The 23,171-nt window shown below is 44.1% G+C and overlaps 2 protein-coding genes across 2 annotated transcripts in view; one reads left to right on the top strand and one right to left on the bottom strand.

The window, feature by feature from the left end:
* Positions 1-212: 212 nt before the first annotated feature.
* LOC148356465 (uncharacterized) lies at positions 213-2,001 on the bottom strand. Its single transcript, XM_088348150.1, has 2 exons — positions 1,861-2,001; positions 213-1,786 (listed from the first exon to the last, which is right to left on the bottom strand). Exons 1-2 carry the CDS (start codon positions 1,981-1,983, stop codon positions 956-958), a joined length of 954 nt encoding a protein of 317 aa, XP_088204276.1. The 5' UTR covers positions 1,984-2,001; the 3' UTR covers positions 213-955.
* Positions 2,002-5,559: 3,558 nt separating this feature from the next.
* Positions 5,560-23,171, top strand: part of trpc5a (transient receptor potential cation channel, subfamily C, member 5a) — a 34,641-nt gene continuing 17,029 nt past the window's right edge. Inside the window, exons 1-3 of the mRNA XM_088348431.1 lie at positions 5,560-6,016; positions 21,158-21,199; positions 21,274-21,627. Of these exons, the coding sequence (XP_088204557.1) occupies positions 21,167-21,199; positions 21,274-21,627 (387 nt within the window). The 5' untranslated portion in view covers positions 5,560-6,016; positions 21,158-21,166. The remainder of the gene's footprint in view (positions 6,017-21,157; positions 21,200-21,273; positions 21,628-23,171) is intronic.

Genomic DNA, 23,171 nt, shown 5'->3' with positions numbered 1-23,171 from the left:
TTAAAAGTAAAATATCCTTTTTTACTGGGCTGCAAGGTAATGAGATATCTAGAGTGTTTCCTGGGGCGTTTCCTAGGTGGGACAGCAGGCACAGTAAACAGTTCCTATTCTAATTTATCTCCATGCTGATAGAAGCAACGCTGGCTAAATGGAGTCCAGTTGACAAAAAGTAATCTCGATCATGTGCCATGCAAGAGTGTTCTTTTGATGAAAACTCTCTTCATGTGCCTGGAGGAAAGCTTGGGATGGTCACCTTTCTCTTAGACTCAGCTGATTCTTTTCCGTGTTAGACCCATCAATCTTCCAGTTGATTCACCTCAGGGTTCCTCACTCAGGATCCATAGAACCTTGAGCTTTTGTATACTTATCGGGGGCATATCGCTGCTTTCAATGCCAAGAACCCCCGAGTTAGGTGAAGATCATGTCTTGAAAAAGGCCAACAGAGGACTGAGAAGAACTAAAAGTGAGCCAACTTCTACACAATTTACATACTATTTATTTTTGGATCAGAAAAATGATTGAAGTTGGTGATTATCGTAGGAGACATTTTCTTGAATCATTCCTCAAAAAGACAAGATCAAATAAGTCATGGATAGAAACGTCAAAAGCGCTTCTTGCATTAAGTTACAGTTTCTGTATTATGGACGAACCGGCTCTCGACACCGGTGTGGCCGGAATATTTGCATAAACACACCTATAACTCATTACACATATTAAAATGAGTTTAGGAAGGGTTTTTTCATATTCTGTCTTTTGAGGGATGAGTTCAACTTCAGTGTGTTTTTGGTTTTGGGTTTTTATTCACAATGCTACACATACAAAGTTCCACAAACAAATGTAAACAGCAGAGCAGATTTGATTACAGATTTAGTTTCTCAACATATAGAGTGTTTTTGAAAGCGATGTCACAACATTTTTCCTCAGTGAAAAAAGGACTAACAATCCTTATCGAGATTCAGCGTGTGTTGCGTGTACAGCAGACGAGTGGTCGTCTGTTGTGCATAAAGAGGAGGGGCAACAGCAACGCGCAAGGGATCCAAAACAATCTTTCCATTGCCATCATCAAACAAAGAGTGTCAGTGACAAAGCCAAACAATGAGTAGATGCACGTCATAACGCCCCACAGGTACCTCAACGTCAACACCGAAAGGATGATCAGCATGGTTTTAAAGGCCTTTCTCTTTTTGTGGTCGAACCTGGACACTATCTTTGAGCCTGGTCCTTGCCGAATAAGGACATACACCACCGACAGGCTGCAGAAGATTATGGCAGTAAATATCAGGGAGAGAAAGATGAGTTCAATGATCGGTACAAATTGAAAATATGCTACAACGGTGGTGGAGATGCTTATCAGCCAAACGCATGCAATGATGACATTCCGCAGTTGCAAGCCTCGCCCCAGCTTCAGGCCCACATAAGCGATTGGATGGACCACAGCTATATAGCGATCCATGCAGGTCAAGGTGTGAAACAAGACCTCACCGTACCAAATGAAGTAAAACATAAATAAACCATTTCTGATGAGATTGGCATTCCTAAGACAGAGTCCGTAAGTCCGCACCATGGCTGTCATCACGCCAAACACCTCCATGGCTGCCAAGTGGAACATGAAAATGTCCGAATGACCACTGCCACTGTTGGCCAAGTGGCGTCGCGAGGTCTGACGGTACCCGATGTACAGGATGGTGATAAAGATGGGGAGTGTGAAGAGGTTACTGATGTTGAAAGACATGAAAACGAGACGCATGGGATCCAACAGGAAGCAGTCCATTGTGTCGTTTACCATCTGCAATATAACAAGTCAGGTACTTTTGCACAAATCTTTAGTTAGCATCTCTTTCGCGCCGATGAGGGACTTACCTTGTCATCAGCCCTTTCGAGGTTCCAATGTTTCTGACTGGGATCTCTGAAGGCGAGCGCTTTGCATGTCATTTCTCCTCTGTACAAACAGTAACTCGACCCGTGGTCGCAAATTCTCAACATTTTGAGGACACGCCTCAGAGGATGTCAATCCAGTATTGTTTTGGGTCATTCCTGAGGTGTGGAAGGGGCCAAACACCTCAGTTCTCTATGCAACTTTAAGATTACATGCTGAGCAAAGGCCTTATTTACATGATGGAAATTTGCTGAGCTTAAGGAGGTGTTTCCTGGTCGATTTACTTGCTGTATCTCCTGCCAAAATGTAAGTTTAATCTATATCACTTGCACTGTACGTCAATCTTCCTTTAAGTAGAAATACACCCAAATGCCACCAGAAGGCGACAATCACTTCTTCTTTTAGTACAGCTATCCAATGACTGTGCTCAAATATTAAACGAGGGACATACATGCACACATACGGTCCAGGGTGATAAAACCAGTGTGCGTGCTCTGTTTGTTCCAGTTCAGCACACAGCAGGACATCGCTTAAGCAACAATCCCCATGCTTTCTGACATAAAAGGAAGCTTGGAAAGCATTGACACAGCTTTTGACTGAAAGATTGCACTTTATATCATCACTTAAAGTCGTGACTAGAAATTCCTTCACTTTGTTGTGGGTAAACTAATTAGAAACAAGTCAAAGTAGACGGCCAGATCGTCTTGCAGGCCCATGAAAATGTCCTAATTCGGGGATGTCAAACTCAGATAAACTCAGGGGCCACGTGGCCAAAAAAGCACTCTTCCATGCCGGACTAGTAGATTACAGAGAAAGAGAGAGAAAAAGAAAGAGATAGTAAGAGAGAGAGAGAAAAAGAAAGCTGGAGAGAGAGAAAGAGAGAGAAAGAACAAAAAAACAATTAAAGAAAGAGAGAAAGATAGAAAGAAAAAGAAAGAGAGAAAATGATAAAGAAAGATATGAATAAAGAAAAGCAAGAAAATGATAAAGAAAGAAAGAAAGAAAGAAAGAAAGAAAGAAAGAAAGAAAGAAAGAAAGAAAGAAAGAAAGAAAAAAAAGTAAGAGAACATTGAGAAAGTGAAGATTTGAGAAAAAGAAAAAAAGAAATGAAAAGAAAGAGAAAGGGAGAGGGAGACAGTGTGAAAAGAGAGAGAGAGTGAGAGATTGAAGAGAGAAAGAAAGAGAAGGATGAAAGAGGAAAGGAGAGAGCAAGAGACTAAGAGACTAAACGCAGAGAGAAAGTTAGTCAAAGAAAAAGAACGAGAAATGATCAGGGGATGGTGTAATAATAGTCTGTGGTTTGTAATAGTCAGTGGTCTGTGCAGCCCTTTGAGACTCCTCGTGATTAAGGCCGCCACAAATAAACATGACTTGACTCATCCTTAGGTTTTTGAATTTTTCCTCGCCCTCATGTAGGTTTTAGATCAGGGGATGGTGTCATAATAGTCCGTAGTTTCCAATAGTTTGTGATCTAGGCAGCCTTTTGAGTCTTCTTGTGATCAATAAAGGCATTACAAATAAACATGACTTGACTCATACTCAGGTCTTTGTGTTTTTCCTTGCCCTCATGTAGGTTTTAGATCAGGGGTTGGTGTCATAATAGTCTGTACTTTGCAATAAACTGTGGTCTGTACAGCAGCCCTTTGAGACTCCTGGTGATTAAGGCCGTCACAAATAAACATGTCTTGACCTGACTTGACTCATTTCGGAGCTATTCAAAACCAATTTTTGGCCAAAGAAAGAAATACCTGTACACATACTAGTGAAATATTTGTTTATTGATAAAGGCATACAGTCGCTACTATTTTAACAAGACTCATCTAAATTTTTTGTCAATTTTTATTTTTGCCCGATTGGAATGTGCAAAAAAGCCATAGTTTTTTTAATTAAAAAAGTTTGAAATAATTCATTACAAAATGGAAGAAACAATACAAGATGATTTGTGTAGGCATGCATTAGATTTTCCCTCATGTATTGCAGAGAAACTGAATTTGAGACTATATCTGTAAATATACATACCTCTCAACCTCAGCTAATTGCTCCCCTTATTAATGATTGCAATTCCACTTAGTAAGCAATAATCAACCTTACAAACACAATATTTACTCACAGCAGGACAGACTAAGTAGAATAAAAAGAAAGATCATTTGTAATAAACAAGTTTAGCCAGTATACCGCGACAATTTTAGCAGTCTACAATGACGTCGTTGTCTGCTACCTTTGACTGAAACGGTCTGGATTAGAGCCATAATGGGCAAGATGAGATCCCACTTACGTTTTCCCACGTATCAATTTGAAATTTTATTATGATTAAAAATCAAACATGGAAAATTTGGGGAAAACAAGTAAGTTGACAGTTACAGATACTATACCTGTCAAGCTCCAAGGCTCTATGCCACAGGTGTCAAAGAGGCGGCCCGCGGGCCAGATCAGGCCTGCTAAGGGATTGAATCCGGCCCGCGAGATGACACTCAGAGAAGCGCAAGAGAAAAACAAACTGCAGGTTGAAATAGGTCAATGTGATGTTGCCAAAGCCAGGTGCCTCGAACAAAGACACTGTACTTGTATCTCTCTCTCTCTCTTTCTTTTCCACCCCTTTTCTCCCAGTGTCTCTGTCTTTTTCACTCTCTGTGTCTCTCTCCTTTTCCCTCCCTCTGTCTCTTATTTTTTTCTTTCTCTTTTTCTTTCTCTTTAATCTACTAGTCCGGCCCCCGACAGAATGTTTGTTCTATCGTGTGGCCCCCGAGTTCAAATGAGTTTGACACCCCTGCTCTATGCTCTTACAAAATATTGTATTTTTCCTTACAAAATACAAAAAAATCTTACACCATATTTTTTTTTCAAACGTGTTTATTTATGTAGTTTAACATGTTATATTGTACATGTGTTTCGTTATATCATATATAGTTAATCAACATTTTGTTGTGAGATCCTGAGTTGCTCGACATGAATGAGGTTTAGTATACAAAAAAGTTCAAAAATGAAGTCGCTTGGACGTTCATTGTAGAAGGAAAAAATACATGCAAATATAATTAAGTCGAATAATACATTTTCTTATTCAAATTATGAATTCATTTTTTGCATTAAATTATTGTTGGTAATATACTGATTAAAGGGATGACCACAAACCTGTCTTTTTTCATTTTCTCCTTTTATACTTCCTTTTTTTCTTAACTTCTTTATACAACATCATGATTCGTAATATAACGCATCAGAGCAAGTGAGCCGTTTTAGAGCCGGCTCTCTTTAATGAGTTGAGGCGAAAAAGCCCGTTCTCTGAAAAGAGACGGACTTCAATTCACTATACAACTTGAACTCCTTTGACTTGATTGATTTGCCATTTCGTGAAAGTCGGTGTTTACCGGATGGTACCCATCATTGACAAATTTGTGTGATTCCGTACAGTTTTTTTGTACGTCGTACACGTCTTAAAATACATAATAAACGTACTTTGTACGGCAAAAACGCACAGGTTGACAGGTATGGGATACATCAAGTCAAATCAGTAATTTTCCCGCTGCGGCTTTCTTGTCAAATGTTTTAACCCAATGAGGAGCAGGACTCGAAAAGTTTTCCAACCCCTGCTTTATAGCAATGCCAGTCTTGAAACCGAATAGACAGTGAGTGGAAATGAGGGATGCGTGTGTAAAAGGGGAGGGGGGTGGGTGGTGGTGTTTATGCAGCAACCTGGTTGGCGCGGTCTCACACAGCAACATCACTGGGAGGCGCAGCATCATTATCTTCAGCAGCAGAAGCAGCACAGACGCTGTTTTGGAAATGGCAAGAAGGCTCCGTCGTCACCTGTAGCCGCCCGCCGCTCCCCGACACACGCATGCGCCCCCCGACGCATCCCCCGCTCCTCACACAGAAAGGATGGCGCGCTCCGAGAGACGGTCGCAGCCGTATCGCCAGCAACGAGCACCGCTCCGTCCCCGTCCAGGCGGCGCGGCCCGGACGAGCTGATCCCGCGGAAAGCCAAAGGTAGAGAGCGGAACGGGAGGTGCAGGAGTGAGGGGGAGCCAGGACGAAAGGAGGCTCCACAGAAAGGAGACACGTACTGACAGACAGACCTAGAGCAACGCACGTGAGAGGTTTCAGAGGGGACTTGCTTGGAGGATCTTTACATCCCTCCGCCAACAGGTAAGACGCCTCCTGCTAGGACCTGTCGGTATCTATAATTGATTCATTGACGGTGCGTGGATGGAGCGCAGCCCGATGCCTGCTAAAACCTTTCCACCGTAAGGGAGCAACTATTTGGGTTCAGCGCATAAGAGGGAGATGGGTGCTTCATGCGCCACCTCCACACCAGTCCTCAATCAGGGGAGGGTGCATAGTTTGCGTGGGTCTTTGGGCTTTGCACAAGAGATGGCCGTTGAGCAGCCTGGTGCGTGCCACTGCAGTTGACACGGGCGCACAGTGGGCACTCAGGGATGATGAATGGCGCTGCAGAACTCCCGTCTTGGTCTCGGCTGCACATGAAAGCCGGAGTCAGCCCACTCATGCAGACATAACAACCCAACACACACACACCCTCAAATATTCACTTCCACCTGCTCTCACCACGCTTGCGCGGGCACCACCATGTGCAACCATAAATTGTCTTGAGATTTGAAGAAACCAAATGTTAGATTTCAAGAGACTTGAGGACCCTCAAGACTGCAATGTGTTTTCTTGTCTCTACTTCCCAATGGCCTTTGAGAGAAAGGACGGCCTAGATCCAGACCGTTTGATCTTCATTTTAAAAGGGACTCGTCAGCACGATGAATGATGCGGACATTTCAGGCCGGCCATCTCCTGCAGAAGGTTTTGTGGTCATCGCGATCCACAAATTAAGAGTTGCTCTGTTTGATGAAATTGTTGGAGTGCAGCCAGAATGGCCATTGAGCCACTTGCTGTTTATTGAGTGTGGTCTGCTGGGACGGCATACACAAACTTGCGTGTTCCCTGGCTCCTGCAGCCCAGTCGTGTATGGAAAAGCTATCGGTTTCATTCCATTTCGTATTGACTTTTTTTGTTAAGGGTATCTGGCTCAGCAGAAAGTTTCAACTCCTTTGTTGGCTTTTTTCGGTGAGCGATTGCACTTTTCTCTGACCCCAGTGGGTGAGGACTGCTTTTCAAGGCTCTCTCCTCCATTCTTTTCTCTCTCGCTCACCTTCTCCCTCCTCCACTCTGCATTTTATGATTTAGTTTGTTTCAGCGGAACAGTCCGTCTTCCACTCTAGTCTTCTGTGTCTTCCTGCGGTTAATCTTCCTCTCCTCGCAGCCTCCTTGATTTTCCATCTTAAATTGATGTCATGTGACATTTCCTCCTCACCACTTTGTGCTCCTCACCTCATTTCCTCATCTCTTACCCTTATACCAGTGCGCAATTTCTGTCTGCCTGGAACTGGTTCTTTCATTTCCCGCTTCCTAGTTGAAGCCGCCACTACACTAATACCAAACAAGTTCAGATGGAGGTTAAGGCGGTTAAATCGCTCTGCCGCCTCCTCACCTCTATTTTACTCCCCTTCCGCGTTCACTTTCGGGAAGCATTAGCTAATTCGATTTTGAGGCAGGAAATATGGCGGACATCAGGATGCCAGTGAGCGTCATTAAGCATAGACAACAACCGGTAGGGAGCCAACTGTGGCCTGTTTCCATCACAACTCCATGATCCAATAAATGTGACTGCAGTTAATACACTAACACCTTACCTGACTCCAAAAATCTGACTTTTGGCGAATATTGATTAGGAACGATTATGTTTTTCCTAAAGATATTTAGACGGATTTTATGGCCATTTGGCTTCTGTGGAGGTTCCTGGGTCCCACGGCTAATGGACTTCTGTAATCAAGCGGTGATGTCATGCTCACGAGGACGATCAAAGTCAAATTTGAGGGCGAGAATTCATTGACGCAGCAAAAAACAGCCAAAGCTCTTTTCACATCATGGTTAATGTCATTGAGAATCTTGACCACTATCGCGGGTCACTAAAACTGACATGTCTGTCACCATGACTCATGCAGAATTGTGTCATATCTCAGAATGAAGGAGAGCTTGTGTTACTTCGGGAAACTGTTGAAAAAAAATGTCTGACAGTGTCCCAGTGAATCGTTTGCTGCCGATGGAAAAGGGAGTAACGGGTTTGCTATTGAAAAGTTTTTTTTTAGCATGCGTACAAAAACGGCCGCTTGTACGTCGTTAACATAACGTGCGGCCCCGGGGGGAGCTTGCCGCATATCATGCTTTACGGTGCTGGCGTGCTGCCATTTCCTCAAGAGGGATCAATGCGAGTGTGAGCCTCAAGGGCGCGAGGGACAAAAAATATCTCAAACTAATCTCATCATCGACTGCTCAACTGAAAAAGCTTTAACGCTGCTTTTTGCTGAGCTGGAACGCGACGGCCTTGACCGGCTTTCTACCTGCTAAGAAACACTCGGAAAAAGAAAAGGCCCCCGTGCGGAGCCGATTGTGTTCTTCCGCCGGAATCTCATCACTTTTCAACAATCTCCGCATTTGTCAAGCAAGGCTTGAAATGACATGAGCTCATTGAAGCGCGGGATTCTCTCCAGTAAATACTCACCTCCTTCTTGCTGAGTCCATCGTCTGCTTGAGATTTGGAGAGCAAACACGGAACGAAATGCCGATGGGTGCGGGTTTGCTACCTTTGGCGGGAGGGTGGCACATTTTGCTTTGTTTAAGTCAACACGTCATTCAATGTTGTTCCAGATCGGTGTGCTTGGGTCTATTTCGTCAATGTTTTTAAGGCCTTCTAGCATCCCATTAGTTCTGAAAAGCTCCAAATGATGGAAAGTCTACCACACTCAACCTCAGCCAGTTGTTCAGCAAAGCTTAAAATGTCATGACAAGTGCCGATAGAATGATTATAAATTATTGCAATTCCCCTTATTAAGCGATAATAAACGCTACAAAAACAACACGGCACCTAATTACTCACAGCAACACACTACGCATACTGCAACACCAAGCAATTTGGATTAGAGCTGAAATGGGCAAGACAAGATCGGTCAAACAAAAAAGAAAAAAAAACAGGTAGGATAAACAAACAAACAAACAAACAAACAAAGAAATAAATAAATATATAAATATATAAATATACAGTGAAGAAAATAAGTATTTGAACACCCTGCTATTTTGCTATTTCTCCCACTTGGAAATCATGGACCTAAGACTTACAACATTGGTAGCCATTGGCTCCCTGCTTGGAGCCCGGCATTAGGGGTGGGAATCGGGAGGTTTGGTCACCTAATGACTCCCAACGATGTTGCAATACATCAGTTGGGTTGAGCCAGGGGGCTGGGAATCCCCTCCTCTGTATCAGTCTCCCAGAGTCAAAAATGTGAATGTGTTCTTGACTCTATACAGGCAGCACGGCGGCGCAGTGGTTAGCGCAGTGGTTAGCGCGTGTGCGACACAGTTCTGAGGTCGTGGGAACCTCCTGCGTGGGTTCAAATCTAGCTCCCGGCCTTACTGTGCGGGGTTTGTATGTTCTCACCGTGCTTGCGTGGGTTTCCTCTGGGCACTCCGGTTTCCTCCCACATTCCAAAGACATGCATTTCAGGTGAATTGGCCGGTCCAAATTGTCCCTAGGTGTGACTGAGCGAGTGAATTGTCTGTCCTCGTGTGCCCTGCGATTGGTTGGCAACCAGTTCAGGGTGTCCCCTGCCCATTGCCCGATGATTGCTGGGATGGGCTCCAGCACCCCCGCGACCCTACTGAGGATAAGCGGTGCAGCGAATGATGATGATTATATATATATATATATATATATATATATATATATATATATATATATATATATATATATATATGTATATATGTATATATAAATCATGGAGGGGTCTGAAATTTTCATCGTAGTTGCATGTCCACTGTGAGAGAGACAAGCTAAAAATAAAAATCCAGAGATCACGATGCATGATTTTTTTTGTGATATAGTTACAAATAACACCTGAGAAAATGAATTCCAAAATATGGTAAAGCCTTTGATTGCTATCAAAGAGGTTAAACATTTCCTCTAGTTTTTCACCAGGTTTACACACACTGGAGAAAGGATCTTGGCTGACTCCTCCACACAGATCTTCTCTAGATCAGTCGGGTTTCTGGGCTGTCGCTGAGAAACATAGAGTTTGAGCTCCCTCCAAAGATTTTCGATTGGATTCAGGTCTGGAGACTGGCTTGGCCATGCTAGAACTTTGATATGCTTCTTACGGAGCCGCTCCTTGGTTTTCCTGGCTGTGTGCTTCGGGCCGTTGTCGTGTTGGAAGACCCATCCACGACCCATCTTCAATGCTTTGACAGAGGGGAGGAGGTTGTTCCCCAAAATCTCAAAATACACGGCCCCAGTCATCCTCTCTTTAATGCAGTGCACTCGTCCTGTCCCATGTGCAGAAAAACACCATGATGCTACCCCGCCATGCTTCACAGTAGGGATGGTGTTCTTCGGATTGTACTCTTCACTCTTCTTCCTCCAAACACGCTTCGCGGAATTATGACTAAAAAGTTCTATTCTGGTCTCATCTGACCACAAAACCTTCTCCCATGACTCCTCTGTATCATCCAAATGGTCAAATGCAAACTTAAGACGGGCCTTGACATGGGCTGGTTTAAGTAGGGAAACCTTCTGTGCCATGCATGATTTCAAATCATGACGTCTTAGTGTATTACCTATAGTGACCTTGGAAAAGGTGGTCCCAGCTCTTTTCACGTCATTAACCTATTCCTGTGGGGCTGTTTCCTCACTTTTCCTGGAATCATTGAGACCCCACCAAGTGATATCTTGCATGGGCTCCACTCCGATTGAGATTGACTGTCATGTTTAGCTTCTTCCATTTTCTAATGATTGCTCCAAAGGCAGACCTTTTTTCAGCAAGCCGCTTAGCAATTGCTCTGTTACCCTTTACAGCCTTATGGAGGTGTACAATTTTGTTTCTGGTGTCTTTGGACTGCTCTTTGGTCTTCGCCATGTTACAAGTTAAAGGCCCGGTCACACAGCCTTTCACGGGCGTATCAAGGCTGAATCACTGCCAGAAATTTCTGCCCGTGAAGCGGACGCTGTTGGACGCTTTGAGATCGCGATACAGACGAGATACAGCAGTGCTTTACACGCGGTAAGAAATTCACACGCGGTTGGCCGCGCGAAAAAGTTTTGCGCTGCTCAAAACTTTAGACCACGGGTAACCGCGGGCGGCACATGTGGTACACACGAGGTAAAGATGCGGTACGAACGTGCTAGGACGTGCCGCGGCCAAGACGTGGTTACACGCGGGTAGGACGTGAAATTTTAGCAGGTAATCGCGGGTGGAGCACAGTCATAGCATGTTTGTTCTGCGCCTGTATCGCGGTGTTATCACGTGCATTAGCGTGTGTACCGCATGTAAGCACGGTGAAACGCGATGCAGCCGCGGTTACCCGCGATAAGGATGCGGAACAGTCGCTGGCTTCTGTTTCACGGGCATACCACGGGTAAACAGCGGGTTTAGCCAATTTTGCACATTTTCCACCGCGTCTGCTTCACGGGCAGAAACTTCTGGCCGTGATTCAGCTGCGATACGCCCGTGAAAGGCTTTGTGACCATGCCCTAAAGTCTTGCTGATTGTATGAGGTGGACAAGTGTCTTTATGGAAATAACGACCTCAAACTGGTTCCTCTGATTCAGAATGATACATGGAGTGCAGGGGGACTTCTAATGGGCGGACTAACAGGTCTTTCAGAGTCAGAATTCTAAATGATACACAGGTGTTCAAATACTTATATCACACGGATACATTTTTAAAAAATCATGCATTGTGATTTCTGGATTTTTCTTTGTATTTTATCTCTCTCACGGTGGACTTGCACCAACGATGAAAATCTCAGACCCCTCCTGTCATAATTGCCGATTGAGCGCAGCTGCGGCAGCTTAATGGCGCCAACAGCCCGGACAGCTGATTGGCTGTCACTCTCTTTTTAAACCCCCGGCTTCCAAGAGGAAGCCGTCAGATCGTTACGCAAACTGTTGCCTTCAGCTCAGTAAGCCTTTTTGTCCGACTCCGTTCCTGTCCTGCTTTTTCTGCCTGACCTTTGTTGGTGACTTGTTTCCGGACCTGATTACGCCCCGTTCTGCCTGCCTGTTACCTGACCTCTTTTGCCCCGTTATCTGCCTGCCTCCTGCTACCGACCTCGCTTTCGAACTCGACACCGCCTTTGATCTCCAGCCCTGGCCAACAACTTGCTATTCCCGCCTGTCTCCGATCCTCCTCACTCGACACAGAAGTGCCACTTCTGCGTTCCCGCCACCTGCTACCTGTGTTCGTCGATCCGCGGATCCTGGAAGCAAGCCTTTCTCTCCCTCTTTTATCAATAAAAACTGAGAAAACGAGCGCTATTGGGTCCCGTCTCCGTTCCTGGTCTGTGACACCTCCATGATTTCTAAGATGTAGAAATAGCAAAATAGCAGGGTGTTCAAATACTTAATTTCTTAACTGTATATATATATATATATATATATATATATATATATAGCGGGCAGCACGGCGGCGCAGTGGTTAGCGCGTGTGCGGCACAGTTCCAAGGTCTTGGGAACCTCTTGTGTGGGTTCAAATCCAGCTACCGGACTTCCTGTGCGGGGTTTGTCTGTTCTCCCCGTGCTTGCGTGGGTTTCCTCCGGGCACTCCGGTTTCCTCCCACATTCCAAAAACATGCGTTTCAGGTGAATTGGCCGGTCCGAATTGTCCCTAGGTGTGAATGAGCGAGTGAGTTGTCTGTCCCCGTTTGCCCTGCGATTGGCTGGCAACCAGTTCTGGGTGTCCCCTGCCCACAGCCCGATGATTGCTGGGATGGGCTCCAGCACCCGCGCGACCCTACTGAGGATAAGCGGTGCAGCTAATGAGATGATATATATATATATATATATATATATATATATATATATATATATATATATATATAAGGAGAAGTTGACAGGTCTGCTGACAAATCAAGTATTTGTGTTGTTGCCTTCTACTAGTGATGGGCTCCATAATTAAAAGATGGCAGTGACGGTATCAGCATTAAAATACTTTTCCCCATGAACTCAGAGCAACAAATCCTCACTGTAAAGTGATAGTTTAGTGTTAGGAAACATGGTGAGCTCATTATGATTACAAGGTAGAATGACACAAATTCTCCATATTAAAAAATAAATAAATGAAAGGCTCAATGAAAAACCGAAATTATATTTGTGAGGCCAGCGGTAGAACTTGTCACAGAGATAGCAATCTTCAATTCTGCCCCAGTAAGATTGGCTCAAGGTTAGAAAGCAAAATGGGTCGTAGGAGGTAAGCTTCAGGATTTCTGCTCTAGGTTGTTACGTGTTGATCGATCTGATCACGACCACCCTTGGGAGCTGAAACTGTTGTAAACACGGCGAAGAATTGGATGATTCGGCACTGCACTCTGGTCCTTTCCCTGAGCTACACAGCAACAGGGATGACGACATTCCACTTTGATGACGTGCCACTCTAGCAAATCAGTACGTCCCACAAATAATGAACAAGCATTATTGGAGTCCGTGTTCTCCATTAGGCCGGCCTCATCCTTTCGTATAATTCCCTCAATGCACACTTGTCCTTTTGATTCAAAAGCGAATCCGAGATACCATTTGACTTCCGTTTGAAGACAAAAGTATCGTCCTATGTCCGTCCGCATGAGGGTCACGTCGCTCCCTGGATGGCTCCGCACTTAAGTGCCAACAGAATGTTAATTTCAAATCATTAAGACGATAAAGCAACTCTACAAAGGTTACAGAACATAGGGACATTTTGGGTCATTTTTGTAAATGGCCATTCCTGGGTGTCTGTAGAGAACCTTATATGACAGTATAGATCCCGTGATGTCTCCAGTCCAGATCACCCACGGCCCCCAAATAAAATAACAATCGACAAAACCAGGCCTAGTTATGGCCAGAGCTTCGTTTTTGCCCGCATTTATTAGCTGCAAATTCTCTGGTAATTGATAGAGGACACCATCTTGACCCAGTAGAAGCTGGAGGCTCACATTTAAGCTCATCTCCATCTAGGCCGCCAGCCAACAACAAGGACGTCTTGCACAGTCCGACCCGTGAACTCGAAAGCCATGAAAACCTATTTTCTTAATTAGTCATTGCAAAAGTATGAATTATCCTTCGGTGATAAGACGTCATCATCTGCAGCACACTTAACTGAAAAGTTCATTCCTACCGTCTTCATTACCTAATAAACACTTAACGTGCAAAAGTCACTGGAGTGCTAAAGAAGTTGCACATGATAAAAAAAACATGTTCCAGATGCTCCAAACTGAGCGTTCTCATTTTGGCTGACAATTTCATATTCTATTTGAGAGCCTCATATTGTTTTCTTTCCCTCCCTGAATCCAATTACTGCACTTCCCTCAGTAGCCCATTCTTTCCTGAGGGATCAATAAAGTTTTCTTTAATCCAATTGACAAAAAGGCGCTGTTGGGTCGCGCAGGCGGTTTACATGCCAGACGCTTGTGTCAGCTGCTCATCCAGAGGTGTGAAAAGCGAGGACACAAACACACTCAGCCTCTTTTAGATCTTAACTTTGTACTGCCAGAAATATTACCTTGTCCTTCCCCCAAGAGTTTATACTGTTTCAGAAGCAATTCAATTTTTTATTGGTCATTTGCCGTGAGCTCATACGGACAAAAGGCTGATTTACATCCAGTTTTGTCTTCTTATATACGCTTTAAGCAATTACGGGATAACGATTCTGTTTTTTCCTTGGCCGCAAAGGATTCAGGCTCTGGCAATTGGACCCAAACAGCCTTCAAAGTACACGGTCCATTGTGCTGGCGCTGATGCTCCTTCCCAGCACAGAGGATAAGCCACATAGAGCGTTAAGCTATCCCCATGGAGACAAGCTTGGACGCTTGTACAACTTGACATAAATAGCGGCTGGAAATGAAGCTTGCATAAAAGGAGCTCCTGATTTAGCGTAAAATGTTACAATTGTCTTCCACGTCATCACTGAGCAGTAGGAGTCGAGGAGAGGCAAGGTGCTGACATGGGAAGAAAATGCACTTGGAGCTGTTGTTGTTTTATTTTTTTGTAGTAGTAGTCCATCACAGTGAGCTGGAGCAAGGCATTTAATTTAGGCCGGAGTAGGGAAATCAATATCCCATAGAAAGTCCTGTTCGAAGGCTTTGCAGTTTGAATGTATTTTAACCCGCAATCATAGCTCTTGCGTTTGTCTCGCCACCAAAAACAAACAAGTAACACACTTGTGCAGAATCTGCATAAAAGAAGCTAACAGCTCGGAACAAACAGTGTGACAACCATGATGAGGGGATAAATCTGGAAAAGTTAAAGAAAAAACAACGGCACCAAAATATTCCCGATTGGGACACAGGGTCTTCGTACTGGTCACTCAAATGTTCTGTGTCTGAAAAGCTATAAAAAGCAAATATATCAATTCTTTTGGCGATAAAAGCTCGGGATCAATTGTGGCTATGATTAAAAGGCCACTCATCGCTTTCCCGTTTTAATGAGCTCTCCAGCAAGGACATCGTTCACAAATGTGAAAAAGAACGTCTGACAGTTCCGACGCCACGTCTGCTTGACAGTGACCTGATTCTTATCGAACGGGGCGGCAAACGATTAATGACCAATTGACAGTCAAATTGGATTCTGTTTTTACAATCGGGCTTTTTTTCCATTAATGCAAAGCACTATGTTACAACATATCATGAGCCTTCTCTTTCAGCTACCTTCCAAATATGGCAAAATAGTAAAATTCCCCTTTTGCATAACTGCTAAAGTCTTTTCTAAAAGTATATTTTCAACGAGATGATCAAACCATAAAAAGAGCATCTGCGTCCTAATTGGACTGAATCGACTTCCTTAGCCACGCATCGGGGTTCTTCACGGCTCATGAACATGTCAGAATGACTTTAGTGCTTCAGGTGCTAAGAGATCTTCCCAACATTGATCCGAGTCAAACATGTTGCACGGGTTGAGGACAGAATGAGTTTGTCAGAGGAAGATAGGACTGCTCTTTCTGCCTCACAATTGGGCGCAAGAGCTCAGAACTCTGACGTTTTAGTGACTAAACCCGGTCCTCGAGTGCCGAATGTCCAGAATGTTTTTGGAGGTTTCTCTGCTCCAACACAGGTGATGCCAATTTTCCGCTAGTTAGCAAGCTTTGTGAGAGCTTGATAATGATCCAGGTGATTGGAATCACTTGTATTGGAGCAGATAATCTCCATAGACATGCAGTCAAGTCAAGTCATGTTTATTTGTATAGCCCTTAATCACAAAGAGTCTCAAAGGGCTGCACAGACCACAGATTATTTAAAACTGCAGATTATTATGACACCATCCCCTGATCTAAAATCTACATGAGGGCAAATAATACACAGATATTGTCGACACAAAGTATAAGTTATTCATATGCAATAGATTAGAAGTGTGTTTTAAGCTTAGATCTAAACATTTCCACTGAGGTTGCAGATCGAATCTCAGAGGGGAAGAGCATTCCACAGCACCGGGGCCCGAATGGAGAACGCTCTCGAACCTGCAGATTTCTTCTTGGCTCTTGGGATCACTAGTAGACCAGCATTTTTAGAGCAAGGCTCCGGACCAGAACATAGGGGGATTTTAAATCTGAAAGATATGAGGGAGCAAGTCCATGCATGATTTTGTATACTACCACCAGAACCTTAAAATCACATCTTAAGCTAACAGGGAGCCAATGCAGGTTAGCTAAAATCGGGGTAATGTGATCAAACTTTCTTGTCTTAGTTAAAAGCCTCGCTGCAGCATTTTGCACCAGCTGAAGGCTCTTGATCTTGGACTTCGGGAGACTGGAGAGTAGTGCATTACAGTAATCGAGACGGGAGAAAACAAACGCATGAATTATAATCTCCATGCAGACATGCGGCTCTCGAGGACCGGGTTGGCCATCCCTGTTTTAGTCGATTGGATGGAATTAAAGAAGACAATGTCTTTTCTCAGCTTTGACAAAAATTAGAAAATAGGAAAAACGATATAAAAATGTCCCCCCGTCTTCCCCTCAAAAAACCACAGTCCCCTCAAGCATCATTAGCAAAGCACTGAATGTGACGCCCCTTTAGGCCTGAATGCGTCCTCAGCGGACATATTTGAATGACGTGCAACCTACCGTGCCCGCCTCGTAGCGTCATGGGAGCTCTGATGACGTCACATGACCGCCCGACAGACTCCTTTTGGAATATTTATCGGGCCATGTCTTCTATCGCTGGCTCCCAATCATGTTACAGTATGTGCCAGATGTGTCATAGCCTGACAACTTGTCGTGGTCGGTATCAGAATGACTGTCCAGCAAAGGGAAGAGCCTTAGAATTTGAATTCCGGGCAACTATGATTTAGTCGTGAAAAAACAAACGATTAGAAGCGAGAATTCTTTGAAATATTTCATGATCTTACATGTAACGGGATGTTAAAGGAAGGTCAGGCCAGCGTGTTTTCGAGTTTTACCTAAAGTGTTGGCTGGCTGCCAAACGTTGCCCCATGAATATTTACACTTGCTGTGTGTCACTGAAGCCATGTCCCGCTTATGTACTCACACTTATTAAAGCATGCGAGGAGGAGGAGGAGCGTCTCCATCTGTCACCATCTCTGCCATTGCATCCCTCGTCTTTTCGAATGTCCGCCGACTGCATCTCGCTCCTTTTGAGTGCGTTTGGCTGTTCTTTTCTGTTGACCGACCTAACTTTTTTGAAAGCGCTTCCTCTTCATTTTTTCAAGAATTCTCCCGGCCTACGTCTGACTTCGACCCTTTGCACGCAAACACAACACAGAACTCGCCACATTAGAAAGTTTGCGCGCCTGGGAACTACTTAGTGGTGTCAGATCAAACGGAGCCATCTAACATCTGCTAGCTGGCTTCAAGGCTTATTAACCCGAGCACACACACAGATAGAATACCGACTACTTAGGAAGATCAATTAGCTTGACTTTGTTAAGTCGGGCCCGCAATTTATCTCTTTGCATTTTTTTGATGTTCAGCTGTGTGTTCCGAAAGCACACCTACCAACACTCAGCTTCAAAGACGTAGTTTAAATCAAATTGAGAATATTCAGTTATGCAAGTTACCATATATCTTGTGTTACTCGGATCAAAAATGAATTGCCAGAGAAGCGCTCATTAGCTCAACTTCTACTCATTAAGTTAAAAAATGTGTGTTTAGGAAATCCATCCATCCGTTATTGCACCTCTTATCCTCAATAGAGTCGCAAGTGTGCTGGAGCCCATCTTAGCTGTCCTCGGCAGTGGGCCCTGGAGACCCTGAACTGGTTGCCAGCCAATCGCAGGTCACACAGAGACAGACAACTCACTTGCTCATGCACACCTAGGGACAATTCGAACCGGCCAATTAACCTGGAATGCATGTTTTTTGGAATGTGCCCGGAGGAAACCCACACAAGCACGGGGAGAACATGCAAACTCCACACAGAAAGGTTTGATCCCATCACCTCAGAACTGTGCCGCAGACGCGCTAACCACTCAGCCTCCGTGCTGCATCTGTTTAAGAAGTAATGATTTTAATATTATCTTAACAGCTATTGACATAAACAGATTTTCAAAATGCTTAACTGCTTCCTCACATTCATCGCCTGGAGGAATCCTCATGTTCTGCAGCCATAATTGCCCCTCTTGTGAATCTTGGGAATTTTTAGTTCCTCCAAGGACTCGAACAAGCAGACTCGTGAATGCAGGCCAGCCACGTTAACCTTTAACCCGCTGCAGAGGGAGCTTGCAACCAAACCTTAGTACTGTTACCATGGTGATGCCTGTGCCTCGTTCTGTCATGACTAAGTACCGCCAGAAACAGACGAGTGCTCGCGCGCAAATACGTTTACACGTGAGCGTTAATAATGTAAGAGTGCTACTCACAGGTACACACTGCCAACACAAACTTGATAATGGTTACATTATCGTCGTTGGAGCAAATTCCCTCGATGCGAGTAACAGCACTTGTGTGTTGTCAGATCTCGGCAATGCAGATTAAATTGCGATATCAGAGAACACACACGTTCACATTTGTATTCAAAGCCACATAACGTGTCACCATTAAACATGGAAAAGAGGACAATTAAAAAGACTGATGTCGCGTGGCAAATTCAATTATGGCCCTTTTGCGTCATTCTAGAACAGTAAATCCAAGGTGAGCAGGAAGACAGGTAGGAAGGAAAAAGGGATGTATGAGACAGAAAGAAAGGGCAGATGAAGGAATAAAAGAAAGAAGGGTAAAAAAAAGCAAAAATTAAAAGAGAAGGAACTGAGGGAGGAAGACAGAATGGAAGGAAGGATAGGGGAAGGAACTAAGACAGGAAGGATGGAAAAAAGATAAGAAGGGAAAAAAAGAAGCAAGGCAGGAAGGACAGAAGGAAGGAAGGGTAAGCTAAGCGGTGACACAATAGTTGTTAAAGACCCGGGAGCCTCGACGACTGCACAATCTCAGCTAGTGTCATTTTCTTTGTAGGTTCAAAGAGCACAAATGGAGAGGAATTAAAGAGTTATGAGGGAGAGGGGTAGGCAAGGTGTGGGAGAGGTGAAGAAGGGATCAGGCGCCATAGGAACGAATATGACAGAGAGCATATGGCAAAGATGAAGGCGGCAGAGGACGGCTACGAGTGTGGAATAGAATCCAGCCAAGGAGGAGTCTCAGACTCTTAAGTGTCATAAAGCTTTGAAGGACATGCAAAGGGCAAACGTTGCCTGAGAAATAAGACAAAAGGTAAAAGAAAGTAAGTTATTCGGGGCGACCATTTCATGGAAGTATTAGAGTGGGGGTGAGGACGACGCCCCCCAGGAATTGACGGTAACGGTGGGGTTGCAATATCTTCAGTTCCGCTGGCGGCCTCGTCTCCCCAAATGCCTTTCGGTTCTAAATTTAGAGCGTTACACAACAAAAGGGTTACATCATCTGCCAACGTACTTTTGCTATTCCCTCACCCATTTTCATCTGTTGGCCCTGCTCATAAAAATGTTTGTTTATAATCAGCGGCAAGTACTGGGAGACGCGTCAAAGTCATTTTATTTATTCACTTGTTTGGGCGGAATTTTTCATCTTGCGCGCGGGATAGGGGACAGACAGGACGCTATGAGGATTCGCTTCAACAGTATGACTCGAAGGCTAAATGGATGATTTAGCAAACGTACATTCTGTCTATGCCACTTTAGATTCTTAATTCGATTGGAAATCAGTCGAGCGGAGAGTATTTTGCCGCTGCTTTGTTTTTTCATGTGAAGCTATCAAGTGGAAAATGTTGGGCGAACCATGAGGAGGGTTGTGACGAGAATGCAAAAGATAATAATGAACGAGGTAAACTTGAAAATAATGCCCAGACACACCCCTTTTCCCCCAGGCTAAGATTTCATTGGATTAAGATTGAAGAGAAGGTGGGGAGTGTGGAAGTTTTAAAGTGTGGGAAAAGTGGGATGATGGCAGTGGGTGATGGAGCCGCAACAGATGATATAAAGAGATAAAAAAGATGTGCCGTGGCAAGTCTAAAGCCCATCTGCAAAGTCAGTAACGCACACTCAAAAAAGTTCAACACCGCTTAGTGGAAATGATCATGAGTGCATCTACCCGCATCTTTACAGATAAGAGCTCCAAAGGTGACAGCATTTCTTCGATCTATTTGATGTTCAACTCCAAAGTCCTATACAGGCAAGCATGCAGTTCTTTAAGAAAGATGACCTAATGTTGGGAATGGAATGCAAGTGGAGAGTTTATCTGCTTTGCTGTACGGCAGAGTGTAACATCGTCAGCATAAAAAGTCCCACAGCATGCAGATTCCGTGATTCTGTGCTGGCAAAGCCGCCTTTCAGTAACCATCGGTGAAGAACGCTTGGCGGATTTTCACCAACATGCAGACGAGTGCAGATCTTAATCTCCTCCACTTTTTCATGCGGAGCAATCTACTTTCAGTGATAAGAAATATGTAGTAATCAAGAAATCTAAAGTAAAAACACGTCAACATAGTTCCAATCAGTGTAGGAGGTGAAAATGAACACACCAAAGGTAGTAAAGGTGTTTGCGGGAGCCTTTGGATCTTCACTCTATTCACTTGTAACCTCATCCACTGTCGGGCTGTCACAATCAAGTAGAAAGAATCCTTGCACTTTACTTTTTGATCTTTTCCAGCCAGATCTGTTACATTTAGGACCTTTGCTTCATCTAATGCTTGAAGATCAGCGCCTTTTATACAATGGGATGTGATTGTTTACTGTGTGAAGTGCGCGAGGATTGTTTAATCAGATGCACTTTATTTCAACAGATAGTCCAAATGAATCCCATGACTCAGCTCTACTACAAAAAGGTGAGGGTGATCACATGGACATCATCTGATGCCTTAATCAATACCGGTCCCGCTCATGTTTCTGTTTTTTAAAGGCGACCTACTCGCCGTACCGCGACCGCATTCCGCTACAAATAGTGCGGGCAGAAGTCGAGCTGTCGGCAGAGGAGCGTGCCTACCTCACAGCGGTGGAAAAGGGCGACTATGCGGGCGTCAAGCATGCGCTTCGCGAGGCCGAGGTCTATTACAACATGGATGTCAACTGCCTGGACCCATTGGGCCGCAGCGCACTGCTCATCGCCATCGAGAATGAGAACCTAGAGATCATGGAGCTGCTTTTGGACCATGGCATTCACACCGGCGACGCCCTGCTGTACGCTATCAGGAAGGAGGTGGTGGGTGCTGTGGAGCTGTTGCTGTCGCACCGGCGGCCGAGCGGAGAAAAACAGGTGCTTGCGCCGGCCTGCCTGCCTGTACTTTTTTTTTTTTTGTTGCTTCTATGCTTTTTATCACTCTAAAACCATTCAAAATGTATCTGTAAAGCAAATTTTAGCCAATGAATTGCCACTGAAAGTGCCATATAAAAACATCAAGTGTACAACAAGAAACACCAAAAAATACATGAACAAATAATTCAATAAATACAATTATGGCAACGACCAGACTAACCATGTGAGGAAAGGGACCTGAATGAGGCTGAGCCACACTGATAGAGAAGGCAGCAGATGGCCTCTGGAAAGGATTTTCAGCCATTGAACAACGCCCGACCAGTGGGCCTAAAATGAGGAAAAGCTAAAAAAATAAAGAATAAAAATAACAAAAGACTAGTGACGATAAAAAATTACAACTGTGAAATGGAAGTAAAAAGCTGTGACAGTAAAGATGTATATGATGCAGCAGGGGTAAACCAGTGAAAGCTGTCGGGCCTTGCTGTTGAACAAAAGAGTGTGTTGTGTCACCACCCTGACCCGAGTGACATGGCCGCTTTCTCGTGTCCCGTTTCATCTGGAGGGGCGAAAGTATGACCAACTTAGGTGCCGCGGTGCCTAACTTGTTTGTGTGTTTGGGCATTTAGATTGGGCATGGTCCAAAAATGTTTGTGTGTGTTTTTTCCCTTTTTTATTTTCCTTGTTATTGTATGTTTGTCTTGCTGTCGGTCACCCCTCTTGAGGGATATGACCAAGTTAGATAGATAGATAGATAGATAGATAGAAATAAAAATGATTGATTAAAAGCCATACTAAAAAAGTGTGTCTTGAGCCTCCTCTTAAAAATATCTAGGGTCCTCCCGGGCCTCATGTTCTCCTGCCGACCGTTCCAAAGGCGCAGACCAAAGTTGTTGAATGCTGCCTCACCATTAGTTTGGTCTTTACTCTTGGAACAGTTGATAAACTGATGCCAGAGGACCTTAAGGACCGCAGAGTCTGATAAAATAAAAGCAGATCAGACCGATAACATAGCTAAAGACCCTTAAGACATTTGAAAACTAGCAAAAGCATCTAAGTCGGCCGCACAACACAGGATTTGGCGAGGGAACACAACATATTACCATGTGCGACTTATTTTTATTTTTACCACCAAACAATGTAAATAAGCGACATTGTCAGTTCATAAATCATAGTGACATGCCAACAAACGGTCTCGAACGCATTTTCTTCCAAGCAAAGTATTTGGAATCCATATAAAAAGACGAGGGTGGTGGGACTGAGGCAAAGCATTTGATAAAACTAGTGAATACAGATACACTGTAAGAAGATGGCGGAGATACGAATTGAGAGAATTCAGAAAGTGTGAAAAAGTGAGAACAAGTTATGAGGAGAAACGGATAGAGGCAGATGAGTGAAGCCCCGCATTTGTCTTTGATGTGAAAAGTGGGTGCATGTGTTTGTATATGCAAATGCACATCTATTTTTGCTGGAAATTTGACAAGGAAAACTTTTCCATCAAGGGGCTTATTGAATGTATGTGTGCAAGAGTGTGCGTGTTGTGTGCC

Source organism: Urocampus carinirostris, chromosome 11 (assembly GCF_059441175.1).
Source record: "Urocampus carinirostris isolate Australia breed hairy pipefish chromosome 11, RoL_Ucar_1.0, whole genome shotgun sequence".
Classification (NCBI taxonomy): domain Eukaryota; kingdom Metazoa; phylum Chordata; class Actinopteri; order Syngnathiformes; family Syngnathidae; genus Urocampus; species Urocampus carinirostris.
This window is presented reverse-complemented; position numbering and strand designations above follow the sequence as displayed.